Below are 25,708 nucleotides of genomic sequence, written 5' to 3'. Positions count from 1 at the left end.
CCTGTGCGAAGCAGGGGCTTAGGCCCCCCTGAAGCCCAGGGACCAAACCACCAGCCCAGCGCACCGGGCGAAGCAGAGCGGGGAAAACACCCAGTGCCATGGCGGCATGGCCTCCCCCCAACACAACCCTCCCCACAGAACGGGAAAATTTCCTCCAGCCAGTTCATGTCCTGCGACACAGGCAACGACGACTTTTATTATTTTTAACCTGGGTAATGTATCTGTAGATATTATTCTAATTAACCCTATTCATTTCACAGTTATTGATCCTCTTCCACAACACCCCGCGAAAAGGACTCGCACCGGCTGACACCGCAGTCCTCCTGCGGACTCCAGCGCCCTGCCTTCAGCGGCAGCCGCGGCCCCGCGGCCCGGCAGACGAAGCCCAGCACCCACCAGCACACACCAAGCCGCACACCACGGCCGGAGCGCACAGCCAACACTACCGGCGCGGTGCTCCGGCGTTCCCGCTTCTCTCCCCGAGCACCCCGGCCTGGCTGCCTCAGACAGGAGCGCCCACGCCGCAGACAGGGACCCCGGGCCGGGGCACAGAGAAGCCCCCGCCCGCAGGGGCTCCAGCCTGGTCTCCGTCCGCTGGAGTCCATGAGCAGGAATCAGAGGGAAGGTGGCTTCACTTCACTGCCACGTTATTTCTGTGAAAAGCTGCTCACTAGCAACTCCTTTTTCAGAATGAAAGTCGTCTGCTTCCTTTTTAACTAAAATCAGCATGGTTTGGGGTTTAGCTCTTTCCACACAGAGAGTCCACACTGTAACTTCTATCAGAACAGCAACAAGACTGAATTAAAACGAATGTAGTTATTTTGGCTTAAGTTTGAGACAGTAAATGCCTGAGAAGCCTGTACAGAATCACACAGTTTCCACTCCGCACACAGAATTCCCCTCTGAAGGCTCAAAAGGCCACCCAGCCAGGGCATGGATGCACTGCGGACACAAGGCTTGGCCACAGGCAAGGTAAACGATGTCCTTGGGTTGACAGCAGACAAATGACATTGTACAAGCAGCAGCTTGGTGTCCTTTGAGCAGGGCTCCTCATTCTGCACCGGATTCTGTCGGCAGCCACGGCCACTGCAGGTGCCGCTCTCGGGTACCCAGCACCCTGCGATGAGCGCAGCAGCCCCAGCTCAGCCCGGGAGACGTCCCAGGGTCAGACCGCGCGCTGACCGACCCACGAGCCAAGCACGCAGCCGGGCCCGCTCCACGTGGCGTCTCCAGGACAGAAACCTCCCGACCGGAGGGGAGCTGGCCCGCACTGAACAGATTCAACATGAGCTTGTTTGCCCAACAGGGCCTGCTTTTTCTTCATGTTTCATCATCGTTTCTGGAATCCGCGTCTCTCCTCCCCGCTCTCTCCCAGCCGGATGCCACAGTCGGTTTGTTCTCCTAGCAGCAAGGTCAGTTCAAAGCAAACACCAAGCTCTTCCAGCCGTTCCAGGCTGTTTCACCCCTCCAACACATTCCGCTCAGCATGTGGGAGCAAAGCGGGGAGCGGGGGGGATCTCAGCTCCAGGGAAGCCGAGTTCTGCCGCAGACTCCGCAGGAGCAGGAGCGCTCTCTGCGCTCTTCCTTGGCCAGCTGCACGCACTGCAGACCTCTGCGCACTTCTGATCCTCAAACTGACCCAACCACGTCCCTCAGGTGACGCTCCTGTCCCGTGCCTGGGGTCCGAGCACGCTGCTCCACAGGTATTCAGGGCAGCCCAGCCCTTGTTAGGCTTCTCTTGTTTTGCATCTGTCATGCGGCTGCTGTAATTAATCTTAATTAGTCACCACCACTAACACAGCCTGTGACATTCAACCATCAACAACACACTCCCAAATCTTACGCAGGCTTTTTAATCCAACCTGGCTGTCCACCCACACTGCAGGTCTCACAAAAACTGAACCCTTCAAAACCAACAGAAATAAACCTGTTAAGAAAAGATTTATGGCAGAAATTTCAAATAACATCATTCATACTCTGTTGTTTAGGCCTATTTTTCAAAAAGATAGAATAAAATGACTGTTTAGGAATAAACCTACTGCAGTGTTATTTATAGACCAGTAACAGATACAACTGAAGAAAGCAAATATATCTTCTCAATTTTCCAACACAAGACAGACTTTATATTGCTTTGTTGATCCTAAACCACAAATAAAACAAAAAAATCCAACTGCCATGGGGCAAGAGACAGAAGCAACACAAAGACTTTTACTGCCCTGCTATGAAAAGGGGCTTGAAGAGCAATGGCCCAAATAACAGCGACGATTTCACCTGGAGGCACAGAGACAGCTCCGCAGCCAGAGCGCTCCTCGGAGCATGGAGACGAAGCTGAGCACACACGAGCTAAAAGCTGCACGCATTGCTCAGCAGAAGGTCAGGTTCAGCCGCCATCCACAGCCCTCCAGACACACAGGAGCAGGTCAGGCTTCAGCCACAAATTAGTGCTGCCCACTCAGAGCACAACTTCTGAGCCATCAGAGCCTGGCAGACGTCACCAACCGAGTGAGAACTGAAAGGGGCCTAAAGGCAACACAGTGTAGAAGGCCCAGTACCAGGAATCGCACCAGATCATGCCCAAAACATCTCCGTTTATGTGAAAGTGAGACAGACAGACCGCGTGATCCGCTGCCTGACATGGCCGCAGAAGCCCTTCAGGGTGGGACTGCCAGGAAACCCCCTCTGCTGCCATCAACACCAGCGAAGAGTGAAACGCTCCTAAAAAATGCGAGAGGAACGAACAGGCTGTACGGCAGGACGGCAGGAGGGAGAGAGGGCCTCCTCAAGCCACCGGAACGCTGAGCAGACATTTTGTTCCAACACATGACATTGCCTGCGTTTGCCTTGCTGCACAGGCTAGACACGGGTAGGATCCGCTCAGTACTCACCGTGTAAAGCTCGTTGGTGACTTTCAGGAGTTCTTCATGCATCTGCAAGCCAATCTCCTTACTCTGGAAGACAAAAAGAAGAAGAGCTGAGACTCTGTTACGCTCACAACATGCACTCCTGAAAGGAAAGTATGTTTTGGAGGGAAGAGTAAAACTATGACTTCCAAATGCTCCACGCATTTGCATCTCGATGCTCTTCTCCAAGCTGCATCCCCAAGAGGTGGCCGCACGCGCCGTGGGCAGCTCTGCCACAGCTCTGCCCTGCCAGCAGCACGCAGACGCGCAGCCCTCGCTCCGAACACTCCCAACACACACGGCTCCAGAGGACCAGGCATCAGACTCGGGAGGTAGATGGGAGGCGTGGAGAGCGGGGATGTGATCCCTACCAACGCCCAGTTCAAATCGGGAAGAGGAACCGCGGTGACGGGTTTTCCCCCAACCAGCTGATCAAGGGCACGCGGAAGGTCTCCAGTGCTGCCAGAGTACTGGCACGGGACACCATGGCACCAGCAGAAGGAACGGAGCCTGGGGACGCTGGCGAGCTGGTAGGACGCGGAAGCAGTCAGTTGTTGTTCTCCTTTCTTAAGCCAAGTGACCAACCCGGTCCTGCCAAAGCCAGAAGTACTTGTTCCCAGCCCTTCCACCCCTGTGCCCAAGCAGATCCTGCTATTCCCCAGAAAAGGCTTTCAGACCCATCCCACAGAGAAGGAAACCACAGCAGCCTCTCTCCTGCCCGCAGCGTTTTTCTTCCTCCTTTCAGCTGACAAGGGGGTGGGTGGACCTCGGCAGCACAACCGGCTTCTGGCAGTGCCCATCTTAAACACCCTCTGCCCCCTCGGAGACCTGCCCTCTCCTGGCTCCCCTGCCAAACACGAGACTCACTGCTCTTTGCTCTGCACCGCAGTTAGCAAAACCATGTACATTTTAATTCTAGACATTATTTAAAAAAAAACAACAGCCCTGCAGCATAAGAAATGCCCCAGGGGCCTTATTTACACCACTTCAGAAATCCTGTCTAACATCCTTCCTGCTCTTGGAGCTGAAAAGACAGCATCAACAGTGCTGCCAATCCACATCTGGGCTCCGTTTCTTCCAGCTCTAAACATTAAAACCAAAATACAGATGGCCGCCTCTTCCAATCTGCCTATGACAGTGAAGTTTCAAAGTAAACTGGCATTTCGATTTCCTTTAATTTTCTACAAATCCATAACAAGATAAAATGCGTGATTACAAACATGCACACACAGAGTGCAGCAAATCCTCACGCTGTTTCAGAACTGCTGTATTTTCATTTGAGGTCGATGTTTGTCCATGGACCACCCAGCCTGGGTTTCAGCGACCACGATGCGGAACATCACACAATTTAATTTATTTATCCTGCAAACACAGAGGGATGAACCTGGAATTGCAGACGGTATCACTTTGCCCTTCCACCGGCAGTGCTTATCTCCAGCCCACAGCCAGCCCACCCTGCGGATCCAACACCGAACGCCCTCCCCCATGTTGGGGACCCAACACATGAAGAGTGGCAGAGCGCGCGGAAGCCGGGCCTGCTCCGTAGCCAGAAGGGTGCTTTATAGCTTGGCTTTCCCTGTTTTCCAACACAACCTGCGTTACTGGGTGCGGGTGAGTGGCTGCCGCTACATCAGCTCCCCTGCCCGAGACATCTGTGGGTACGCACACTGCTTGTACCTGCGCTCTCCAGGCACACAGCATCACCTGTCAATCCATCGGGATTTCAAAGATTTATTAAAGATACCTGCTGCTGCACTTGCACTTTCCAACCAGCTTTGATCTTTCAGAACGCAGACGATCAGCGCTTCCTAGCCCAAGTACTTCGAGCTTCAGGTTCACCCCGACCATGACCCACTCTCCCCGATTCGCCTTCAGCAGCCCATCTGCACTCTTCTGACCTGAGTGAACCAAAGTCTCTCTCAAAAAGGACATTCTATTACAAAATAGCTACACCACAGTTATATAATAAAGTTTCCAGTTTCACAACCGCAGCAGCCAAAGTTCAGCAAGCTTAGGAGAAAGCTCACTGCAAGTGCAAAACCTCGTGGCGTCTTCCCCCCTCCGCCCTCCTGTCTGCTGAAATCCTGTTCTCAGTTCGTGTTTTCACTTCTCTGGCCCAGCAGGATGAAGCAGATCCCGTCGCCCACCTCCTACAGCATGAACACGGCATTTCACGGGAGAGGCCACAACCTGGGCAGCTGCTGAACGTTTAAGCTTGGCTGCAGATCAAGCCCAGTCCCACTCGGAAACCCAGCAGCTGGATGCTACTGCAGATGTGCATGCACCGCTCCCCTGCCTCCCCTGTAATTACACACCACAGCTCTCTGCAGAATCTTCTCGGCTAGGAAACATTTATTATAGTTTAAACACATCTTCAAGCTAAGTATAGACACCCTCCTCTCCCCCAAAAAAACCCAAACCAAAAAAACCAAGCAGTTTCTTTCAGATTTCCTCAAATAACTCCACGCATTTTTGCGCACACAGTCAGGGAAAACAACATCCCAGCGGTTTCTTGGCTGGGTGGCTGAAGAAGCCCCCAACACAGAGAGGTCTTCTAGTTAAAGCTAACTGGATAGCCTACATACTTGAAAAGTTTAACCTTAGTTTAAGTGTTAGAATTGAATGCAAAGAGCAAAGCAAGGAATCTGACTGCATTCAGTGAATATCCAGCAATCCCAGCTAATCTGTGAATTAGCGTCAGGGTGCTCAGCAGAGTCCCACCTTCAGGAGCTGCGAGGGATGCACCCCGCTCCCATTCTCACCTGCCCGAGGTGCCAAGATGCCCGTTACCAGCAGGTGTAAGTGCCCCCAGCCATCTGGAAACCAGCGCGGCTGGAAGCCCCAGTCCCCTCCCCGCCGACACCAGCGGTCGCCAGCCGGTCCCAAGAACCTCACCAGCGGTCGCCAGCTGGTCCCAAGAACCTCACCAGCGGTCGCTAGCTGGTCTCAAGAACCTCACCAGCGGTCGCTAGCTGGTCCCAAGAACCTCACCGTGGCTGCTAACAAGCAGCAGAGCTATTCAAAGCACCCAGCCCTCCCAGACACACCCAGAACAGGAGTTCCTTCAGCCCAAGCCTCCCGGAGTTCCGAGCCGTGCCTAACGCCCCTGGCTGACCCTGCTGCCACGCTCCGAAGCCCGGCCCCGAACCCAGCCCAAAGCGAGCAGAGGAGGACGAGCTCGAGGTAGCAGCAACGGCCTGAACTCGGCTGCAGCTCGTGCTCTGCCCCAGGTTTCCTCTCCAGTGGAGGGAAGTCCACAAAGCTGTAATTCTGAAACCTAATTTTAGCCTCCTAAGCAAGCAACCAGCTACCGGCTCTGTTGCCAGCAGCGTGTCGTTCCCACGAGTCACGCCGACATGCGGGCACCGCAGACGGTGCCACACCTGAAGACCCATTTGCTTACAGATACGACGCCGCAAGCGCCCCGCACCCTGTCGCTGGAGACCAGAGCGGTCTCCAGCATCATCACAAGTCTCTGGCATCCAAGAGGGCCGCGCCCAACCTCCTGATGCTGGAGCCTCTTCCAAGCGCGGGCAGGTGGGAAGCTGAAGGACTCGCCTCTCCTCCGTTTGCTGCCTCCCCGCCTTATAAAAGAGAAATCACATTTGTGTGTCTGTGGGAGACAATGTCAAAATGTCATTCCAATTCCCTGGAACCATCAGCAAAATCCAAACTCCAGTTTAGCCACTTGCTTGACGCCTTCTGTTCCTACTCAAGAAGACAGTTGCTGGCTGGGATAGCTATGGCTTTGGCTCAGTAGGTTTATTAAAATTCCTGCCGCTGCAGACAAAGTCAAGGGAAGCAGCTACACAGACTACTGGCAGCGAAGAACGCTTATTTTAAAGACAAAGAAAAGAACTCCCCTCCAGACAGACACCACTTCTTCGTTAAATCTCCATCCAGGGCACTGCAGTTTGGGGCATGATTAAATTCACTGTCACGGAACATAATTAAATCTCACACTGGGGAATAGCGCAGCACGGTTATTTCGGACATAGCAACGCTCCACCTCAAATGTGTAATTTCCTGTATTCCATACTTGGAAGCAGCAGCAAACGTCTTGCCCCCGCCGCAGCAGGAGGTAAAAGAGGAGACAACACCCGCCGGGGCGAGGGGGCTGGTGGTGCGTCCCCCGCCCAGGGCTCGCCTCTGCCAGGAGGACGTGCTGCAGGACTTCATGGTGATGGAGACTCGCTCCCACCACAGATCAGGTCACGTCTCCGCAGTAACGTATCTTAGCGTCTCCGTTTACTGCCTGCCTATTGGCAACACCAACACTTGCCTTGATAATCAAACCCTGCGCCAGGAACGTGACTCACACTGGAAGCTCCAGGGAAATTGGCCCAACGGAGTTTTCTGCTTCCTCTGCTTCCCTCCCGAGCGGGGCTCGCCTGGCTGCTCGCCTCAGCCGCCCAGGCGAGGCTGCAGGCGGGGATGCTCGCTCAGGGGACGCTGACCCCTCCGTGCTGCCTGCGGAGCTCCCTGGCCTCCCGCCGGACCCCGCAGCACCGCTCGGCAGGAGCCCCGTGACGCGCTCCGACGCCCGCGCTGCCCCGCAGTGCTTGCTGACGGGACACCCCTCCTCACCCCCAGCGAGCAGCTCTCCACCTCCAGGTCCCACACTTCCCAGCAAGGCTTCTGCTGCGCCAGAGGACACAACTCCACAGTGGCCACACGCTCCCCACGTTTGACATTTGCAACCCAAGCCCACCTTACCACGTCTATCTCAACGTCAGCGTTGAAGGCTGGCAGCGAGCAGGGGAAGCCCCTCGGACCCCAGCCCACCTCCAGAGCCTTGCTGGCAGCCACGCTGAGAAACCAGGAGGAGCTGGAGAGCCAAACCCAACGCCCGCTCCCGATTTCCCGCAGCTCCGTGCCCCCACCAAACCCCCCGCCTTTCAAGCCACGTGTGACACCAGGGGACACTGCGAGGAGGGGCCGCAGGCTGAGCCACCACCGACACGGAGCCACCCAGAGCCGCTCCAAACAGCACTCGGCCCCTGGGCTCTTCAGAGCAGTCCCAGCTCAGAGGGCTCCTCCGGCTCGGTCGGCCGGCGAATGCTTTTCTGGTGGAAAACCACTGCGAGATCTGGCACGCCGAGGTAAACGAAATGCGAGAAACAGCACAGGTTTCCACGGCCTTCCCACGCCCCAGGCCAGGGTCTCCCCATCACACCCACAGCTGAGCGACCCACGCGTGCTGCGCAGGGCAGGGCAGGCGAGGCCCACCCCACCCCGGGGCAGGCATGGGCACAGAGCAGAGGGCATCTCACCCGCGCCCGTCTCTCCACCTGAGTCTGGAGAACCGACCCAAATCCACGGCAGAATTCCGCAGGGGAAGCAGATGAAGCCCTTCTTTCACGTCTGGCACAGGCAGTTTCACAGCAGGAGACGTGAGGATTCCTCGGCCCATTTTAACCACGCCGACCACGCGCCCCAAAGGCACCCGCAACCATTCCACCAGCAACACCACGGCGCTTCCGTGGCAAACATCTCTGCTTCTCTTTCAGCCTGGACACACAGCTCCTGATCTCCACACGACGCTGGGCCTGACTCGAAAACCTCTCTGCAGAAGTTTATTCCCCCGCTTTGGAGAACGGCCGTTTCCGTGCAGCAAGAAGCCGTACCCACCAGAGGACAACTGCCCTTTGCCACCGCAACTACAACCAGTCGGTGCAACAAGTAAATGGTATCATTACCAGGTCTTTTTATAAAAATGCTGAGACACATGGACCATCCCCATGGGCTCCTCCTTCCCTGTGACAGCACCAGCAGCTCAGCCCCCAGGCTGGGCGTCGCTGCCGGACGCCTTGGGGCTCTCGGCTCCAGCCAGCTCCCGCTACGCAAACCGCCACGCAGACGTACTGCGGCCTCAGGGCCGGGGCTGCCAGCAGCAGGGCAGGTGTCAGGGAACACCCGATCCACACCGCTGCTCGGCCCTCACATCCCCCACAGCCGTGGGATGCAGTCGGCACGCTCCGTTGTGGGAATACGTTAGAGGGGACTGGAGCATCTCCCCTACGAGGAGAGGCTGAGGGAGCTGGGCTTGTTCAGCCTGGAGAAGAGAAGGCTGCGAGTGGACCTTAGAAATGCCTACAAATATCTGCAGGGTGGGTGTCAGGAGGACGGGGCCAGACTCTTTCCAGTGGTGCCCAGCGACAGGACAAGGGGCAATGGGCACAAACTGAAGCAGAGGAAGTTCCGTCTGAACATGAGGAAGAACTTCTTCCCTCTGAGGGTGACGGAGCCCTGGCCCAGGCTGCCCAGGGAGGCTGTGGAGTCTCCTTCTCTGGAGATATTCAAGACCCGCCTGGACAAGGTCCTGTGCAGCCTGCTGTAGATGACCCTGCTTCGGCAGGAGGGTTGGACTGGGTGACCCACAGAGGTCCCTTCCAACCCCTACTATTCTGTGATTCTGTGATTCTGTGATTCTGTGATTCTGTGAATATTCTGAGTTCTGAAGCACTGCCAGGAGAAGAAAGATGCGCGGTTTGTTTAGCTGCTGGGATAAAAATACAAGTCAGGGGGTTTGGATTACAGCTGTGTAACATTACACAGCTTCGGTGCACAGGGGTTCAGCGGAACATCGCGAGGTCAGGGGGCGAGCCAAGCCACACCCTCGCGTATCCACAACACCGGAGCCAGGAATTCCTGTATTCCACATCTGGGAGGGGAAGAAAGAAAACAAATCGCTGAATGGGAACAGCTGCCCACTTTGTAACAAAGGCACTATATCAAAGTCCAAATCCAGGTTCAACCCACATTTTGGAAGTGGTTCCTGCCTTTACAAATACCAATTACACGCATCTCCGTGCTCTGCCTCGAGACCACTTCTGGAGGAATCCCATAGTTCAGTACATTTTTTCTGCAGGTATTCAAGAAGGAGACAAGTTTCCACAGCTATAATCGGGATTCCTTTGGATGCAACTCAAAAATACCTGAAAGCACAACAAAAGGGGCTGTGGATTGCTTAACCGACACCTCTCACTGTGCTGAAGCACGAGCGATGCCAAAGCCGCCTGCAGACTCTCCTGCAGACAGGCAGGTTTCTCCTCTTCAGCGTTCTCCAAGTCCCTGTTCCAAATCCTCGCCCCCGTGACAGTGCTGGGGGACACGGCGCCGTCCCACAGCAAAGCAACCCCTGCCTGCTCCCGCCGGCCAGACCCTCGCCTCGCCCACCGTGCCGGGCTGGCAGCCCTCCACCCGCCCACGCCAGCCCGCCGCTGCTGCCCGGCCCACGCCAGCCCCGCCGGCCTCCCTGGGTACGGGTGCCACCAAGCCCCACGGCAGGCGCGTGTGTCGGGAGGGAAGGAGCTGGAAGAAAACCAACAGGATTCAAGGTGTGGGCACGCCACGGATTTGCAGGGGATTAACAATGTTTTCTGCTCTGTTCCCAGCAGCTTTTGATTTCCTTTCTGACTGCTCGCAGGCACCGAGCGTGCACGCGCAGAACCTGATGCTTCAACTCCACCATCCCACCCCAAATCTCGTGCGGAGCCCAGCCTGACACACCCAGCTTGGGAAGCTGCTCTTCCTTAGGTCTACACACCATTCTGCACACCACTTTACTACCAAAGCACTCGGCAGCACACACAGGCACCCAAGCACACTCCGTACGCACACACGCGTATGCCCGTGCGCATTAACGGCACTGTCGCACCTATTTCATACAAACACACGCTTCTTACTTAGAAGTTGTTGCTTCTGTATTTAATTCCTCTCTCAGCCAATTTCAGGAATTCAATTCCCACCTCTTTTTTGTATTTTCATTATAAGCTTTACCCACCTCTTTTCTTAGCTTTGCCGGAGTTTTTTCTAACTATAACTTAGGGCCTACAGTTTCATTTTTAATTTTCAGTAGCGTGTCTTTTTCAACTTGTTGTAGTTTTCTGTTCTCCTTGAGTTCCAAACTACTTCTGCGTATCAGGACCACCTTACCAACAGCTTTTCCTTTCCCCCCTAAAAACATACATCCTTCAGGTAAATAACATGTCAGAAGTAACTTATGCTATTTCCCTAAAAACACAGAGTTTCTCCTTTTTGGGTATGCTGAGCTAAGCAATCAGCTCGGGCACCGGACATTTATTGCCTGCAGTGCCTACGGACAACCCACACGGAACCACTGATGTCAGTGCCGTACAGTGATTTACCAACGTAACATCTGGCTTAGTAACTTCTCTTCGATTCTGTACTAAGATTCTCAGGGAGGAGGAGTTCACAATCCCAGCTGCAGAAAACCTCTGGTTTCCACCGCACCAAACCCCGCACGCCATCACCACCGTCCCGAGGAGCCGCCCTTGCCAAGTCCCCGGCAGACCGGTGCAACTCGCCGCGACCACCCAGGGCCACAGCCTGGTCTTCCCCATTTCACAGCGCTCTGCGACACCAAAGACAAGTGGACAACGAGAGGAGGGGTTGCATCCCTCCCGACAGGGCCCCCTCCTCACTTTCAAAACTAACCAAGTTGTCACTAATTACGCCAAGAAGGAAGTGATTCAAAAGCAGACGAGGGGAAGAGGACGCGGCAAACGCTGCGACCCAAGTGCCACCAGCCTTAGCCGAGCCTCCACGCAGGAGCCACCGGCCTCAGCCCACCCCGCAGCCCAGACGTGAGGTCCCCCGCTCTGCGGAGCGCGCGCGGCATCCCCGGGAGCAGAACACCCAGCCCCGAGGAGGCACCGCTGCCATTCGCAGCTGACACTGCTCCTCACAAACGTCCTGCAAAGCCGTCCTGCCACCGCTGCCACAGCAGGGACCCCGGCCTGGACCACAGCTTGCAAACACAGGCTTGCCAATGATTCAAGGAATGTAATCTAGCTTCTCCTCTACCTTTGATAATCAGCTTGCACCTCCTCTATGTCCTGCTGAGGCCAGTGCAAGCCGGCACTGACCTCAGCTGAGGCCAGGTCAGATCTGGAGCTGGCTCAGTGAAACGTCTCCAACCCAAACACTAAAATCCCAGTCCCCAGTAGCTCCCAGTTTTCCTTCTCTCTGTGATGTGGGTAAGCCAAAAGGCTTTCTGGCCGGCCACAGCAAGAGGCGTGCCCGAGCGATGCATGGCCGAACGCCAGGGACCGTCCACTGCCGGTCACCAGGAGGGCAAAACACTCCAGCGGAGATGAACAAAACACAACGTCCCCACGTCCTGGTGAACGAACCCCACTGCTGCCAAGCGCGCCCACGGGAGCCGCGGTGAGAGGCAGCTCAGCACCCGGCACCTTGCCGGGCAGATGACCACCGCACTGATCAACGGCCTCCCAGTCACGCGCGTCCTCGTACCCCAGGCAGTGGGTCCCTGCTGCCTTGCTGAGACTGCTGACATCTACATATTGAATGCACAAAAGAGCAAACCTTCCAGTTCCTCCGTGTACCCGCAGCATGTCACAGCCCATTAATAAATTCTAGACAGGAGGAATTAGAAGTGACATCTCTAGAACAAAAAAAGTTACCCTAATTTACCATGAAAGAGCAATCTACAACAAAACCGACTGGCTGAACCACGGCGGATGCCTTTAACCCTTCTGGAGCCGGTTCACAGAATCACAGAATCACAGAATAGCAGGGGTTGGAAGGGACCTCTGTGGGTCACCTAGTCCAACCCTCCTGCCGAAGCAGGGTCACCTACAGCAGGCTGCACAGGACCTTGTCCAGGCGGGGCTGGAATATCTCCAGAGAAGGAGACTCCACAACCTCCCTGGGCAGCCTGGGCCAGGGCTCCGTCACCCTCAGAGGGAAGAAGTTCTTCCTCATGTTCAGACGTTCGTCTGCCCAGCGGTCCGGCACAGCACACTCTCCCCAGGAGCAGCGCTCCAAGCACTTCACTTATCACACTCAAAACCCGATCGGATAAAACAGTGAAAGATACCTCCTCTGAGCAGCCTCCTCCCAGCTGCGAGGCTGGACTGGATGGCTTTACAGGCTTTTTGCCAGGACGCTCTCATTCCCGCAGGCGTGCCTAAGGCTTCTCCCAAGCGCTGCTGCAACGCGGGGAGCACAGCCCCAGGGCCCCTTTGGGCACTGTCTGCAACAGGTTAAGGAAAATAACTAACCCGGATATCCCCAAAAGCGTCAGCCCCCCTGCGCACGGTAAGGGCAAGTGGCGACACAGACCAAGCCTTTCCGTGCTCTAGCTGAGCATTACTTCCAGGGACGCGTGAGTCCCGCTGCAGTTCACACCTCAGGGGACACAGGCGAGTGAAGTCACAGGTCCCCACCGCTCCATTGCAAAGCCTCCCCTGGATTCAGAGCAGGTGCTGGCTTTGGCAGGCTGCAGACGGAGTCAGCGCTGCTCCACCTCTCCCGGCAGCAGATGGGGGTGCGAGAAACCAGGAGAAATATTCCATTTCTGCAGAATGTAAGTGTTGGGTAAGTTAAAATTTAAATTCAAAAAGGAGAAGGGAGGGAGGGGAAAAAGCAAACACAAATAATTCTGGTGAATGGATGAAATACTTTATCATCTTGTCCTGGCTGAGGACTGACCTACCACAAGAGAAACACTTCAAACACTCTATTTATTATTGTTTGAATGCTGACTGGATTTGTCCTCTGGTTCAAAACGAGATATGCCATTCACAGACCTACAACAGAAACACCTCAAAACCAGGTTCAGAGTAGAATGCAAATGGGAGATTCTGAGACCAACTTAAAGCTGAACTGATCAAAATATCGCCAATCTGTTGAATTTCTGGAGGCCAGAAGGACAGGAAAAGGGATGACGTCCTGTATCAAACCAGCAAATCCCAACTTGACCTTGCGGTTTAATTTCTAGGTCAGATCTATAAACTAGAGGAAACTGGCCATAAAAACATCACATTAAAGTTGCTCTCCAGCTGGGCTAAAATAAGCACTGGCTGGAGAGCCCTTCTCCTGTTTGGAGAGGCAGGGATCCCAGCGGGCTCACCCTGCTCGCTGACTGCGGTTCTCCAGCCACCCCGCTGAGAACAAGTGACAAATATTAAGAAGAACGCAAGAGCCGTACCGCCAGGCGAAAGCTGCACCCAGCCCGGCACGGCGTCCCCGAGGGCGGCCGTTAGCTAACGCCCAGCAGAGAAGCAGCAGACGAGGACCAGTGATGCCACCACGCACGTTCAGGACGCCACGAGCTGCAGGGCCGTGATTCCCCAGGCCGGCCGTGCCAGGAGCAGGGCCGGGCAGCTGCCGATGGGAACCCTCCTTCACGTCCGTCCGACTGCCTGAGGACTCGGCTGACCCGTCTGGCTTTCCAAAACACGGCTTGAGGCAACAAACATGCAGCACCACCAGTAATATGCAAATGTAATACAATATATATATTATTAATGATGTTGAAAAGCCTTTCCTTTTCACCTTCTCTTTCTGCCCATGGCTTACGTCAGCGGGCACGACGAGGTCCTCATTCCTACTCGCTTCCTACAAACTGCTGTGACTCTTTCTGCTCTTACCATATTACACGCTCCCCCCTCATCTTCCGCTGGAGAGTCCTCATCCACCTGACTGTGACATTCCTCAAAGTCTTTGATGCTCATTTTTAATTTGGTTATCATTAATAATTCTGTATCATCAGCAGACTTTGTCATCTTAATATTCATCCTTTTTCCAAATAATTTATCAGGAACTGCACTGAAATTCTCCTTCCTTTTGTTCCCTGTCTTTTGACCAGTCATTAATCCAGAAAACAACCACTCCTTCTTCAACGGCTTCTTCAAGAATTTCAGCAAGAGACCTTTCACAAAGCCTGTTAAGACACCAAAGGTACTGTGCCAACATCTTCACATGATCACTGGCTCCTGGAAGTACCTCCACTAGATTTCTGAGTCATGACTCTTCTCTCCAGAAAGCCACGCTGACTCCTCTCTTGTATCTGCCTACCTGCTGTCATTCTGCTCTTTAGTAGAGCTTCACCCAACAAGTCTCTTTTTAAAGTCAAGGCTGCTGATCTGTTCTCTGAAGCCCTCCAGCAGTCTTTAAAACAGTCATCACGCTTTCCACCTTCCATTTCTCTGGCACTGGCACCAATTTCAGCATTAGGTCGCACCTCACTGCCAGTCAACTGACAGTTTTGTATCTCAATTTCTTTAAAACTCTTGGATAACTATTACCTGGAAAGACTTGTAAGTGATAGTCCCCTGTACAGATTTGCTCTGTACCATCTAACGACAGTTCAGTCGCGTAAGGTTCCCGAGGCTGGTAACGCCACCGTCCCCTCCAGGAAAACCCCTAGGCTAAGCTCTTCCATGAGGAGCACCAAGGCAAAGCGGCCAGCTGCCCTCTGCCGTGACCTCGTACCCGTCTATTCCCCTTCCCATCAAACAGCGCATTTCTTTCTTTCGATTCTGGAGAAGTTTTGTTAGGTTTATGTCTTTAGCAAGTTGTCTCTGAGAATTTTACTTGGCCTGCCTTCCTAGGGTTTTACGTTTTCACTGTGCAGAGTTTAAACTCCTCTCTGGCTTTCTCCTTAAGACGTGACATGTAGTTCAGAGGCATTCTCGTTACCTTTCGCTGCTTTTTAACAATGTTGGCTTTTTTGTACCTCTTTCGGCTTTCGGGGGGCACAGTTGTGTAGAAGTCCACAATAAGCTTCTACTTTAGACTAAAATGCGAGGATGGATCCAGATGGATCCCCACTGAGCAGAGCTCTCCATCGCGGCTTCGGTTACCTTTTTGAAGAGCCTGATGACATCCTCACTGATCTGCGACAGCCGGACGATGACATTGTTCATGAAGATGTCATTCAGGGTGGCGTGATCTCTGCTCTCTCGCCGGGTCTGCGTCAGAACCAGGTACCAGCAGTTCACAGGGGAGAGCAGGTGCTGATCTTTCCTAGAGAATTGGAAAAAAAAAAAAAAAAAAAATCGAAAGGGTCAAGCGAACAAGTCAAAAAGGCATGTAATTTTCAAAGGAATGCTGTCAGCATATTAACAATTCCTTCCTACACCGCATCCATCCGCTAGAATCAGGACAAGGGGCAATGGGCACAAACTGAAGCAGAGGAAGCTCCAGCTGAACCCGAGGAAGAACTTCTTCCCTCTGAGGGTGACGGAGCCCTGGCCCAGGCTGCCCAGGGAGGCTGTGGAGTCTCCTTCTCTGGAGATATTCCAGCCCCGCCTGGCCGCGGTGCTGTGCCCCCTGCTCTGGGTGACCCTGCTTGGGCAGGGGGTTGGGCTGGGTGACCCACAGAGGGCCCTGCCAACCCCTACTATTCTGTGATTCTGGGATTCTGTAATCCGTCTCGCCGCTGAGAAAAGCGTGAGAGCTCCTCTGAGCTGCCTCCCCACCCCAGCACCGCTGCAGCCTCCGGCCAAGCACCCGAGGGCCCCCGACGCAGTCCCCGGCGAGCCAAAGCCAGCCCACCCCTCCGGCACCCACCGCCAGCACGACGGCCCCCTCCTGCCGCACCGCCCCGGCAGTGCCGAGGCACCCACCGCGGGGAGGACGCCCAGCCGCGGCCTCTCCCGCAGCCGACACCCGCGTCTCGTCCGCCCCGCGGCCGCAGCTCTGCGACGGAGGCGACCGGCGCACCCGGGACTCTCCACCAGCTCCCAGCCACGTCCTTTCGGCAGACACCGCGGGGCCGTCGGTGCAGGTCTGGGTGCTGGCCGGAGCTGCTGCCCGACCAGGACGGTGGTGCGACCCAGCCAACAGCCCAGGCTCAGGCACACGGCCGGCCGGCCGCAGCAGCACGTCCTCTTCGGCGCAGGAAAGCTCTCTGCCAACACAGCAGCTCTCAGTCCAAACATTGCACACGAGGGTTTCGGTCTGGCCAAGGAATTCACGTTCTTTGCCCCAGGCCGCTTCTCCCGCAGCTTCGTCCTTATTTCCCAGCCTCCCACGGCTGCCGGCGGCAGGACAGAGGCTTTCTGCGCAGGGGAGCGGGATGCTCTGGTGCTGACCCCGGGCACAGCCCTGCGCTTCACTCCACACACGTATGTTGGGATCTCTGGATACAACCTGCCCTCCCCAGGAACCCACGGAACCAGGCCTGCCGCGCAGCCCGGCTCGGCAGCCGGCACACGCCGACAGCCCCGGCAACGCAGCCGGGGTGGAGACGGGCTCAGAACCCTGTGCTCGCACCAGACTGACCTTCCCCAGAAGCCCTGCGACAGAACGTTAGCCCACGCTCCCTACAGCCACGCTGTGCAGCCGAAGCCTTCGCACTTGGACTCCTCCTTGTCCAAGATGTTCTCGCCCGTGGTACCAGGGCTGGCGCAGCCCACCCCACCACCGAACCCCTGGAGATGAAGGCACAGCGACTCCAGAAAATCGCTGCGTGCACGTACAGACAAAACAGCCGCACATCAAAGCGTGAACAGGTCTGTCAACCCCGGGTCACCGTGACCGCAGCAGCACCGCGGCAGCCACCGCTGCTCAGGGCTGGGCACAGCCTGCTGCACATGGCTACACAGGGACAAAGCAGGGCTGAAGGTACCGTGCGTCTCCAGAGCGTCAAAAGCCTCGTCAGAATAATGGCATTCAGGGCAAGCTGGGGAAACATAGTGCAGCTGAGCCTAATAAAGGGCAGGAACCAAGCAGTCTGGAAGGAAAATATATTAAGGGATTCTCCCTCCACAGAGCGAGACCGCGAGGACTCGGCAGCAGTGCATGCTGAAATCAAGCTGATCCTATCAGCGCCATCAAGACCATCAGAACCCACCGGGCACTTGTGCTTGGGCGTGTTATAGAGGTGGAGAATCCTCTGCAGCACAGAGCACCCTTCCAACGTGTGAGCACGGAGCACCGGGGAGCCACGGTACCGCTCTCAGCTGGCGGGAGCGGCTCGCGCACGCAGCCAGCCTTGATGGGCTCCATCTCCGAGGAAGAGCACCTTCCCCAGCCCACACTGGCCAGTTCCCTCCCCAGGACAGCCAGCCACGACGCACCACACAGCAGCACCCATCCGGCAGCGCACAGCTGAACAGCAACGCTCTGCTGTGAAACGAGCATATAGCATTTGAACGGCAACTCCTTTTCAGCAGATTTTGCATAAGACAGCAGTACAGCCTTGCTCACTAGGGAGACTGAGTAAACAGATTAAATGGGATTTAGTAATACGGAATAAATAGGATTTGGTAATGTAACTGCAGAACTTGCTGCTCTTGCAGATGAAATGGGGAAAATAAAAAATCACAAGGGGTTAGAGAAAGCAAGAGGCTGCAAAGAGCCAGGGACTAGCAAGGCTAAGTGCATCAGACAGGCAAAACCATCAATTTTCTGGGAAAGGAGCTAAACAGTGGCTGTAATCTTTGGCCAGTGAATTGAACGACACCAGTTTCATCTTGAGTAAAAGGCATAACCCCAGCTGAGAGAATATTTCACGGATACTGCTGTCAGAAGCAGAGACAGGCCAGCCAGCCAGCGGCACAAGCAAGGCATCCTCACCACAGAACACAGCCACCGCCTCCACACTTCACTGCTGCCTCGAGTTTGTTTCTTTTTTTTTTTTGGATTTTTGTTTTAGCCAAGCTTGACAGTACGGTTACACTGAAAAGTGGTTGCTTTTGAAAACTTGCACATATTCATGCATTCACGGATTTTACCATTTTCATCATCAGTTTGAGTTTCACACAATCCCAGCATCCAGCTCACGCTTCCTATTTCAAAGCTTTGTTTCAAAATATTTCCACTATGGATTCGCCTAGCTTCAACACTGTACGGGTGTGTACCCACAAAACATACATACTTCGTTTTAAAAAAACAGCAATAAATTACATTTCCAGAAACTGCTTCCAAGCTGAGCCTGCAAGCAGGTCTGTGCAGTGTGACGCACTCCGACGTCTGAGGATGGGACCACGTACAGAAACCAGGGTTCACAAAACGGGCCTACCGCTATCGGCACCATCAAATCAGGGGCTGAATTTAAGCCTTTTAAAAACCCACAAGGGGCTTGACTCCACTCTAGTCCCCGACTCATGTTTTTCTTGTAGTGCTCACAGAATTGCACAGTGAGTCCAACTGCAGCAGCACAGGTCAGTAACGCCGTGGTGAAAATCCCAGAAAAAGACGTTTCTGCTTCTTTTAGTGAACCCTGCCCAAGGTCACCACTGACGCTACTCAGTTCACTCCACTTTTGGACTGTGCAGCTACAAACAAACATCCAGCTTTCAAGGCAGTGTCTGGCCCACCACTTTACACCATTTTCCCCCCGGAACCGCCTGCTTACTTGAACTGGTGCTCTCTGGAGCTGCGGATCTTGGAGGAGAAGCGCTCAGCCAGCTTCTCCAGGCTCCGGGAGTACTCCAGCTCGATCTCAGCCTTCCTGCGGAAGAACTCCTGCAGGTCCTGCAGCAGCTGCAGGCGCGACTCCGACTGCTGCTCCAGGCATTTGAACTGCTCCACCAGCTGAGTTCGGATTTCTGCATGCACACGAGAGAGGGGAAGAAGAAAACGCAACGTCAGCAACGCGCGCTGGCCAGGAGGGCTCTCTCCTTGTCTCGGAGCAGATCGCACAGGCACTGCTGCAGCAGGCTCACTCGCCAGCCTCAGGTTTAATTCAAGGCTTGCTGAAGCCAACAGGTATTTTCTTCCAAGTGAGAGCTGAAGAATTTCATCCTCCAGTCTCACATTAAAGCCTTGTTCTTTGTCAAAATAAACAACTGCGTAAGAACACAGAGACCAACACTGAGAGCTCCTCAATTGCCTTTTTCAACTAGAAAATGATACTCCAATTTATCCAGTACTACCTGAAATCCTGTGTTCTCTGCAGATGAAGCGGAGGGGCTCCGCGGTGCCCGGCGGGTGCCTGTGCAAAGCGGGCGCGGGGGCCCGGCAGCCTGCGTCCCGCAGAGGACACGCAGCCCACCGCCGCAGGCACCGGCTCTCCGGTGCTGGCCCTCAGCTGGCAGCGCCGTAGCCGTAACCTCAGGCACGCTGATCCCGTTCGGCACCCTCGGAGGCCCGGCAGACTGGTTCAGTGTTTCTCCTCTGTATATGCCAGAGCTGTATTTTTCGCCCTGACCAGCCCCATCTTGAGGACACATCCCTCCCATGGTGGAAGACCAAGGGCACTCCTTCCAGCCCCCCTCTCACGTTCCGCAGCCGAGGCTGCAAACCCCGGGCACGGAGTTTACCCCCAGAAGAGGGGCAGGCGCTGGAGAAGGAAACTCTTCACGTTTCCCTAAGGTTTGTGACTACGTGTATTTTTCTCACTTTGATGGGCCCCAAGAGCACACGTTTGCGACGCACACGTAGCGACAGCGCCCGCGGGGCGGCTCGGCGGCAGCAGCAGCAGCAGCACAGCATCACGCCGGCCCCCGTCGCCGTGCACCCTCGGGGCTCCAGGGGCCAGCGCGGCACGGGGCCGCACACCACGACGCCTCGGGGAGCCCCCGTCCCACCCCGTCCCCTCCCCGGCTCCCACAGACGAGCCCGTTCGCTGCTGGCCAACCCTTGCAGTAACAGCACCGGCACCAGCCCAGCTCCCTCCGTCCCGCACCGACACTGACTCTTCCCCCCAAACCAGTGCCTAGATCCCCCCAGCCCCGCAGCTCACCAACTACGGGGGGAGACCCCACCGGCACCTGCTCTCTGCCAGGTACCCCACAGCCCCCCTGCACGGTGCTGCAGAGCCGCAGGACCCCGAGGGCGAATCCTGCTCTCAACCAGCGAGGCCTCGGGCCGGCCGGGCGCTCACCGAGCGAGCGGGCAGCACCCACAGCCCAGCTCTGCGGCACCCGGACACTGGCACCGCACCTCGCTGCTCGGTGAGCCATCGGACCCACACAAGCTCTAAGCTGACAGGCAGCTCGTAAAGCCTCAAGTCTGGCCGATTTATCAACACCCAAGTTTCTGGCCCTTTTTGGGAAGCGAGGGTAGGGACGCAACAGAGGACACGAGAGCAAGAGGGCAAAGAACATGATTTTGGTGGCACCATAGCTTACCGTTTCAACTAGCATCACCTCCAAGCTCAGACAGCACCCAGGCCACAGCTTTCCCTCCATCACCCCACAACCCTGCAATGCATTAACAGGTAGCTTCCAAGCTCAGGGCATCACCAAACCAGACGAAGCACGTGCCCACCACCACGCACGCACACACACGCAGGAGAAGCGCAGCTTGTGGTCGCCGAAGCAGCTGTGCAGCAGGGCTTACCGAAACAGGCAGCCTCCTGTTTCCCTTCCCCAGCACACCTCAGGCTCCACTGTCGGCCACGAGCCCCATGGACACAGCAGGAGAAGACAGGCGACAGGAACTGCGCTTTCCTGAACTTCTGGGGCAAGGCCGCAGCACGTCAAACCGTCGCTGCCTACACCACAGGAGGACTCAGTCCCGATTAAGAAGGAAGTCCTAAAACTGGTAAAGCTCTTTGGCAAGAGGGCTAGACCTCATCCTTGGTTCCTTTTGCAGATTTAGCATGGTAAGATGACGAACAGTAACTTACCCACAAGAGCCACAGCAAACTAAAATACCTGTCCTGCCTGAGCACACGTGCTTGAAATCACTGCATCATCACTGGGAAGCTCAGTGACCTGAACCAAGACAACACAGCAGTGTCATTTCAGTGAGTGAAATAATCTTGAGTATGCATACATATATATATAAAATAAATATACACATAAATATACATACACACAGGGCAGGCTAGCCCTACCAGTCCCCTGCCAGCATCAGACTGTCCCACAACTTCACAGCTATAGCATGGTCCCATCCAGACTGGAGGCTGAATTGATAAATTATTAAGTAACGATCACACAAAGCACTGACAGAAATCGCAGAAGACTTATGGACAATTTCAATCTCTTTAAATTGTGAGGATCCCACACGGAGGAGGTTAAAATCGCCACCATAAGCACCTAGTATCATTCAACATTTCTTCACAGAACAACCATCACGGGAGCCTGAGCAGCCTGACAGGTGAATTTGGAGAGCTGCAGGAACAAGGATGCCTGCAGCAATCTCATTACCAGGTAATTTAACGACAGCAGTAATGGGACTGGAAGCTGCAGGCTGCATGAAGGTCACCTAAAAAGCAAGAGCTCCTTGGAGATAACAAATGCTGAAAACTCCAAAGTCAATCAGTCGCCTTACGTGGGAGCCTCCATGGGCGCTGCTGTCACAGCCCTTGCTTCATGACCTTGATACTTCACGAGAGGACAGCACAACTGTTCATAAAAACGCATCTCAGGCTCACGCAGCCTCGGTGAGGGACTCCACACGCTGCTCTGGGTCACTGGCAACGCCGTGTTCCGTGCCTGAAGTCCGTCTGGATAACCGCGTAACCACCCCTGCGGCAGCCGAAGCCCTCCAACCCGCTGCCGACCCACACCCATCCCATCTGCAGACGGAGGGTGCTGGGCACGGGACCCAGGGCGAGGAGGGAGGGAGACCGCAGCAGGGACACTCAGCTCCCCTGCGACTCGCACACACCAGCCCTCGGTCGCAGCAGAGCTGCAGAACACCCTGAAAGGAAAGAAGATTCATCTACTAAACAATGCCAGAAAAACCCTTTAAAAAAAAAATATGGCTGTTAAAAGAATGGTGAAGAAATAAAACTCAAGTCTCAAAGTGACTGGTGTCAGAGTGTCTTGGTCCTTACTCCGGCGACAAAACAAGCCGTGTCCTGTCCCTACGGTACGCAGCACCACGCTGGAACGCAGAGCCGCACACCTCACACACAACGCTGCTCCTCCATCCCCTCCTCACGTCTGCACTCACACACAGAAAACAGATTTGCTCCCCTTGCAATGGCACTTGCCCCGCGGGCAGGGGAAGGATGCTTTAATGCCACACAGCAATATTTACCCTGGTTTAGCTACAGAGGTGCACGAGAACGCCTGGAGAAGCTGAGCGGACTTCCAGACAGCAGTACACGGTCATCACACCCGAGGGCTGGGCCGTCCTTGGCAGGTGGCTCTCCAGCACTTGCTGAAAAACAGCCCAGGCTTTACAGAAAGATCCCGCGTACGCAGCACTGCAGACCTGAGCCCGTCAGGAGGGCTGCTCCTCGGGGACCCTGCGCCGTGCACGAGCCGCGATGCCGTACGGGACCAAGAGGAGACCTCACCACCTACGCAGCCACGGCTCCCAGCAGCTGCCTCGCTCCCCACGTGAGCAGAGCCAGCGTGCGAGATGGCGGGCTGGTGCTGTCACCCGCCCGCCCGTCAGAACGGCTTCCCGGGTGCGGCACGCTGCGACGCGGCCACGCTGCTTCGCCGGCACCCGTCCCGCAGGCAGGCACCGGCCCCGGCGCACCGCTCCTGCGGCCAGCGACGGCGGTCACCGGAGCTGGGGGTGCAAAGCAGTAACCACCTTTGAATTCAGCCCCCTAAAAACCCTCTGCTGCATTCCTACAGGATACAAAGGTACCAGTTTCATAACAAAGTATTTTTAAAACCTTCACATTCCCCTGCCAACAAGTTTCCTTCCCACACAAGGTCAGTGGAAATTTCATTACATCCCATATGGATTTTACATTCCCACTCCTGCTGGTGCCAACGCAGGAGTTGCTTTACAGCTCTCTGCTTTCCTGAGCCAGTCCCATATAGATTTAAAAAAAAAAAAAAAAAAAAAAAAAACCCACACCACACAGATTTGATTTCTAGTTCTCTTCTCCTAGTGGATTACAGCCCGAGGTGGTCTCCAGAACAGCTCTCAACAACCCTGACGATGCACAGAAATACAAAGAATATCAATAACGCTTCTCCAATCTTTTCAATTTCCTACCAGTCCCTGTTTTGTTCCAGGTCTGTGCTACTGCTGCTCTCTGTACCTGGCACAAAGCCTTCTCCGTGGCTCTTACAGGGGTCATCCACGGCAGCGCAGGCAGCAGCACCAAACACAGGGGCTCGCCGAGGCTGCCCGCGGCTTTCACCACCCCTGCTCGGAGTAACAGGGATTTGCGGGTTGTGCCCATCGGACGCGTGGCCAGCAGCCCCCAGCGCGAGCTCGGGGAGGGTCGCTGCCTCCCGCTCGCTTGCCGCGAGCCCAGCGCCGGCCCCAGCCGGCCAGGCAGGACCCAGCTCCCGCTCCGGCATCGCCCCACGCGCGCCGGCTCACCCCAGAGACCTGGCACCCAAGGGGACTCGGTGGCCGCACGCCAGTCCCACCGGTGGGTAAGGATGCTCTCGGGCACCCAAGCATCAGCACGGTGCTTCTTGATCTTCAGCAACAAAATTTCTTTGCTTCCCCCACTCCCGTAGCGCTGCGCCGACCCTGCCCCGTCTCCTTGCAGGGTTCAGCCAGGGCAGCACCACCGAAGCGCGCCGAGGCCAAGGGCAGTCTCTGCAGGCGTGAGAGCCCGCGAGCCGTGACCCTCAGCTACGAGCAGTCACACAAACGGAGACAGCCACTGACCCCGGGAGCTGCTGGCTGCATGTTAAATGGAAAAGGTTTGCAGCAGAAAACAAAATTAAGGGCTGCTGGCATCATTAATGCAAAGGGAGAAGCAACAAGAGAAAAGGACGTTCTTCAGTGCTCCGGAGGTCTCCGTCAGTCAGCCGCTCACCACCTCCGACCGCGCCTGCATCGCCGCTCCCCGCTTCCACAGTTCCTCTGCTGCTGCATTTAAGAGGCACCCTCCTTTCAATTAAATGAACTTGCTCTTCAGTGGCCTTTTCAGATAAGCATGAAAAAAACACAGGCAGGCAGAACAGCCTTTGTCGGCCCTTGGTGCCTGCTGCCTAGGGAATGGGAGAGCACTCGCAGGACATCCATCTTCTCCCGCCGGCACAGCGGAGCCGGAGACCAGCCCCACCGATGGGGCGGCCTCCATTTGCTGTTTGATCCCCCTGACCCGGCCTGCTCACACACCGGAGACGGACAGAGCGGATCTGCAGCGGACCCAAACCCAGCCGGCCTCCACCAACGTCCAGGGCGACACCTCGATGGGCGCCAGCCACGAATCCGGACTGCAGCCCACCCCGGCTTTACCAGCGCTGTTTGAAAGCTATTTTCTGGCCAGCAGCACCAGCACAAGCTGCAACAGTCCTGTCTGTCACGGGGGGATTAACAGGCCGTTAATTATAACCTGCAGCCGAGTGCCAGGTACCTTCTCCATGCTGGACAATCTCTCTTCAGCGCCTGACCCCAAAACCTGAAACTCTGGAAGACGGAGGCAGCAAGCAGCGGACACTCACGGGAAGAGATCACTACCTGTGCTTCGGTAACGGGGGGGAGGGGAGCCGTCTCCAGGCGCTGGGATGACGTGTCTCACGGAGAACTGGCTTTCCGGAACGACCGGCGGGAGGCAAGCCCAAAGCTCAGCCAAACGGGAACAGAAACGTTCGCCTCTGCCCGGCCTACGGCAAAGCCTGCAAAGAGCGAGCTGCAGGCAGCGGGCGTGCTGCCAGCCCAAGGTCTCAGCTGGAAGTTTGTGGGGGTCAGGAGAACAGGGCCAGACTCTTTGCAGTAGTGCCCAGCGACAGGACAAGGGGCAACGGGCACAAACTGGAGCAGAGGAAGTTCCGTCTGAACATGAGGAAGAACTTCTTCCCTCTGAGGGTGACGGAGCCCTGGCCCAGGCTGCCCAGGGAGGCTGTGGAGTCTCCTTCTCTGGAGATATTCCAGCCCCACCTGGACGCGGTGCTGTGCAGCCTGCTCTGGGTGACCCTGCTTGGGCAGGGGGTTGGGCTGGGTGACCCACAGAGGGCCCTGCCAACCCCACCATGCTGGGATCCTGTGCTCATGGCCGACGGCTGGGTGGGACGACTTGACAGCCCCACCAGCCCACATCCGGGCAGGGGGCTCGCAGGCTGCGTGCTCTGACGTTGGGTCACTACAACCCACCCGCGACGCTGAGCCTGGCTGAAACTCTGCCTGTGCGCTTCGCAGCACAACCGTGTGCCTCTGCAGCAGCCTGCAAAGAGCTGCACAGAGGAAGCAACCCTCTCCCTACGGGT

At 55.8% G+C, this 25,708-nt stretch overlaps 1 protein-coding gene across 4 annotated transcripts in view; it reads right to left on the bottom strand.

Moving 5' to 3' along the window:
- The window catches only part of SRGAP3 (SLIT-ROBO Rho GTPase activating protein 3), a 118,352-nt gene that overhangs the window by 43,084 nt on the left and 49,560 nt on the right, over positions 1 to 25,708 (bottom strand). For all 4 annotated transcript variants that reach the window (XM_075432311.1, XM_075432313.1, XM_075432314.1 and 1 more), the window contains exons 2-4: positions 19,036 to 19,228; positions 15,536 to 15,698; positions 2,886 to 2,948 (exon numbers count right to left, since the gene is read on the bottom strand). In XM_075432311.1, coding sequence (XP_075288426.1) covers positions 2,886 to 2,948; positions 15,536 to 15,698; positions 19,036 to 19,228 — 419 coding nt within the window. The remainder of the gene's footprint in view (positions 1 to 2,885; positions 2,949 to 15,535; positions 15,699 to 19,035; positions 19,229 to 25,708) is intronic.

This window comes from Opisthocomus hoazin, chromosome 11, assembly GCF_030867145.1.
Source record: "Opisthocomus hoazin isolate bOpiHoa1 chromosome 11, bOpiHoa1.hap1, whole genome shotgun sequence".
Taxonomy (NCBI): domain Eukaryota; kingdom Metazoa; phylum Chordata; class Aves; order Opisthocomiformes; family Opisthocomidae; genus Opisthocomus; species Opisthocomus hoazin.
This window is presented reverse-complemented; position numbering and strand designations above follow the sequence as displayed.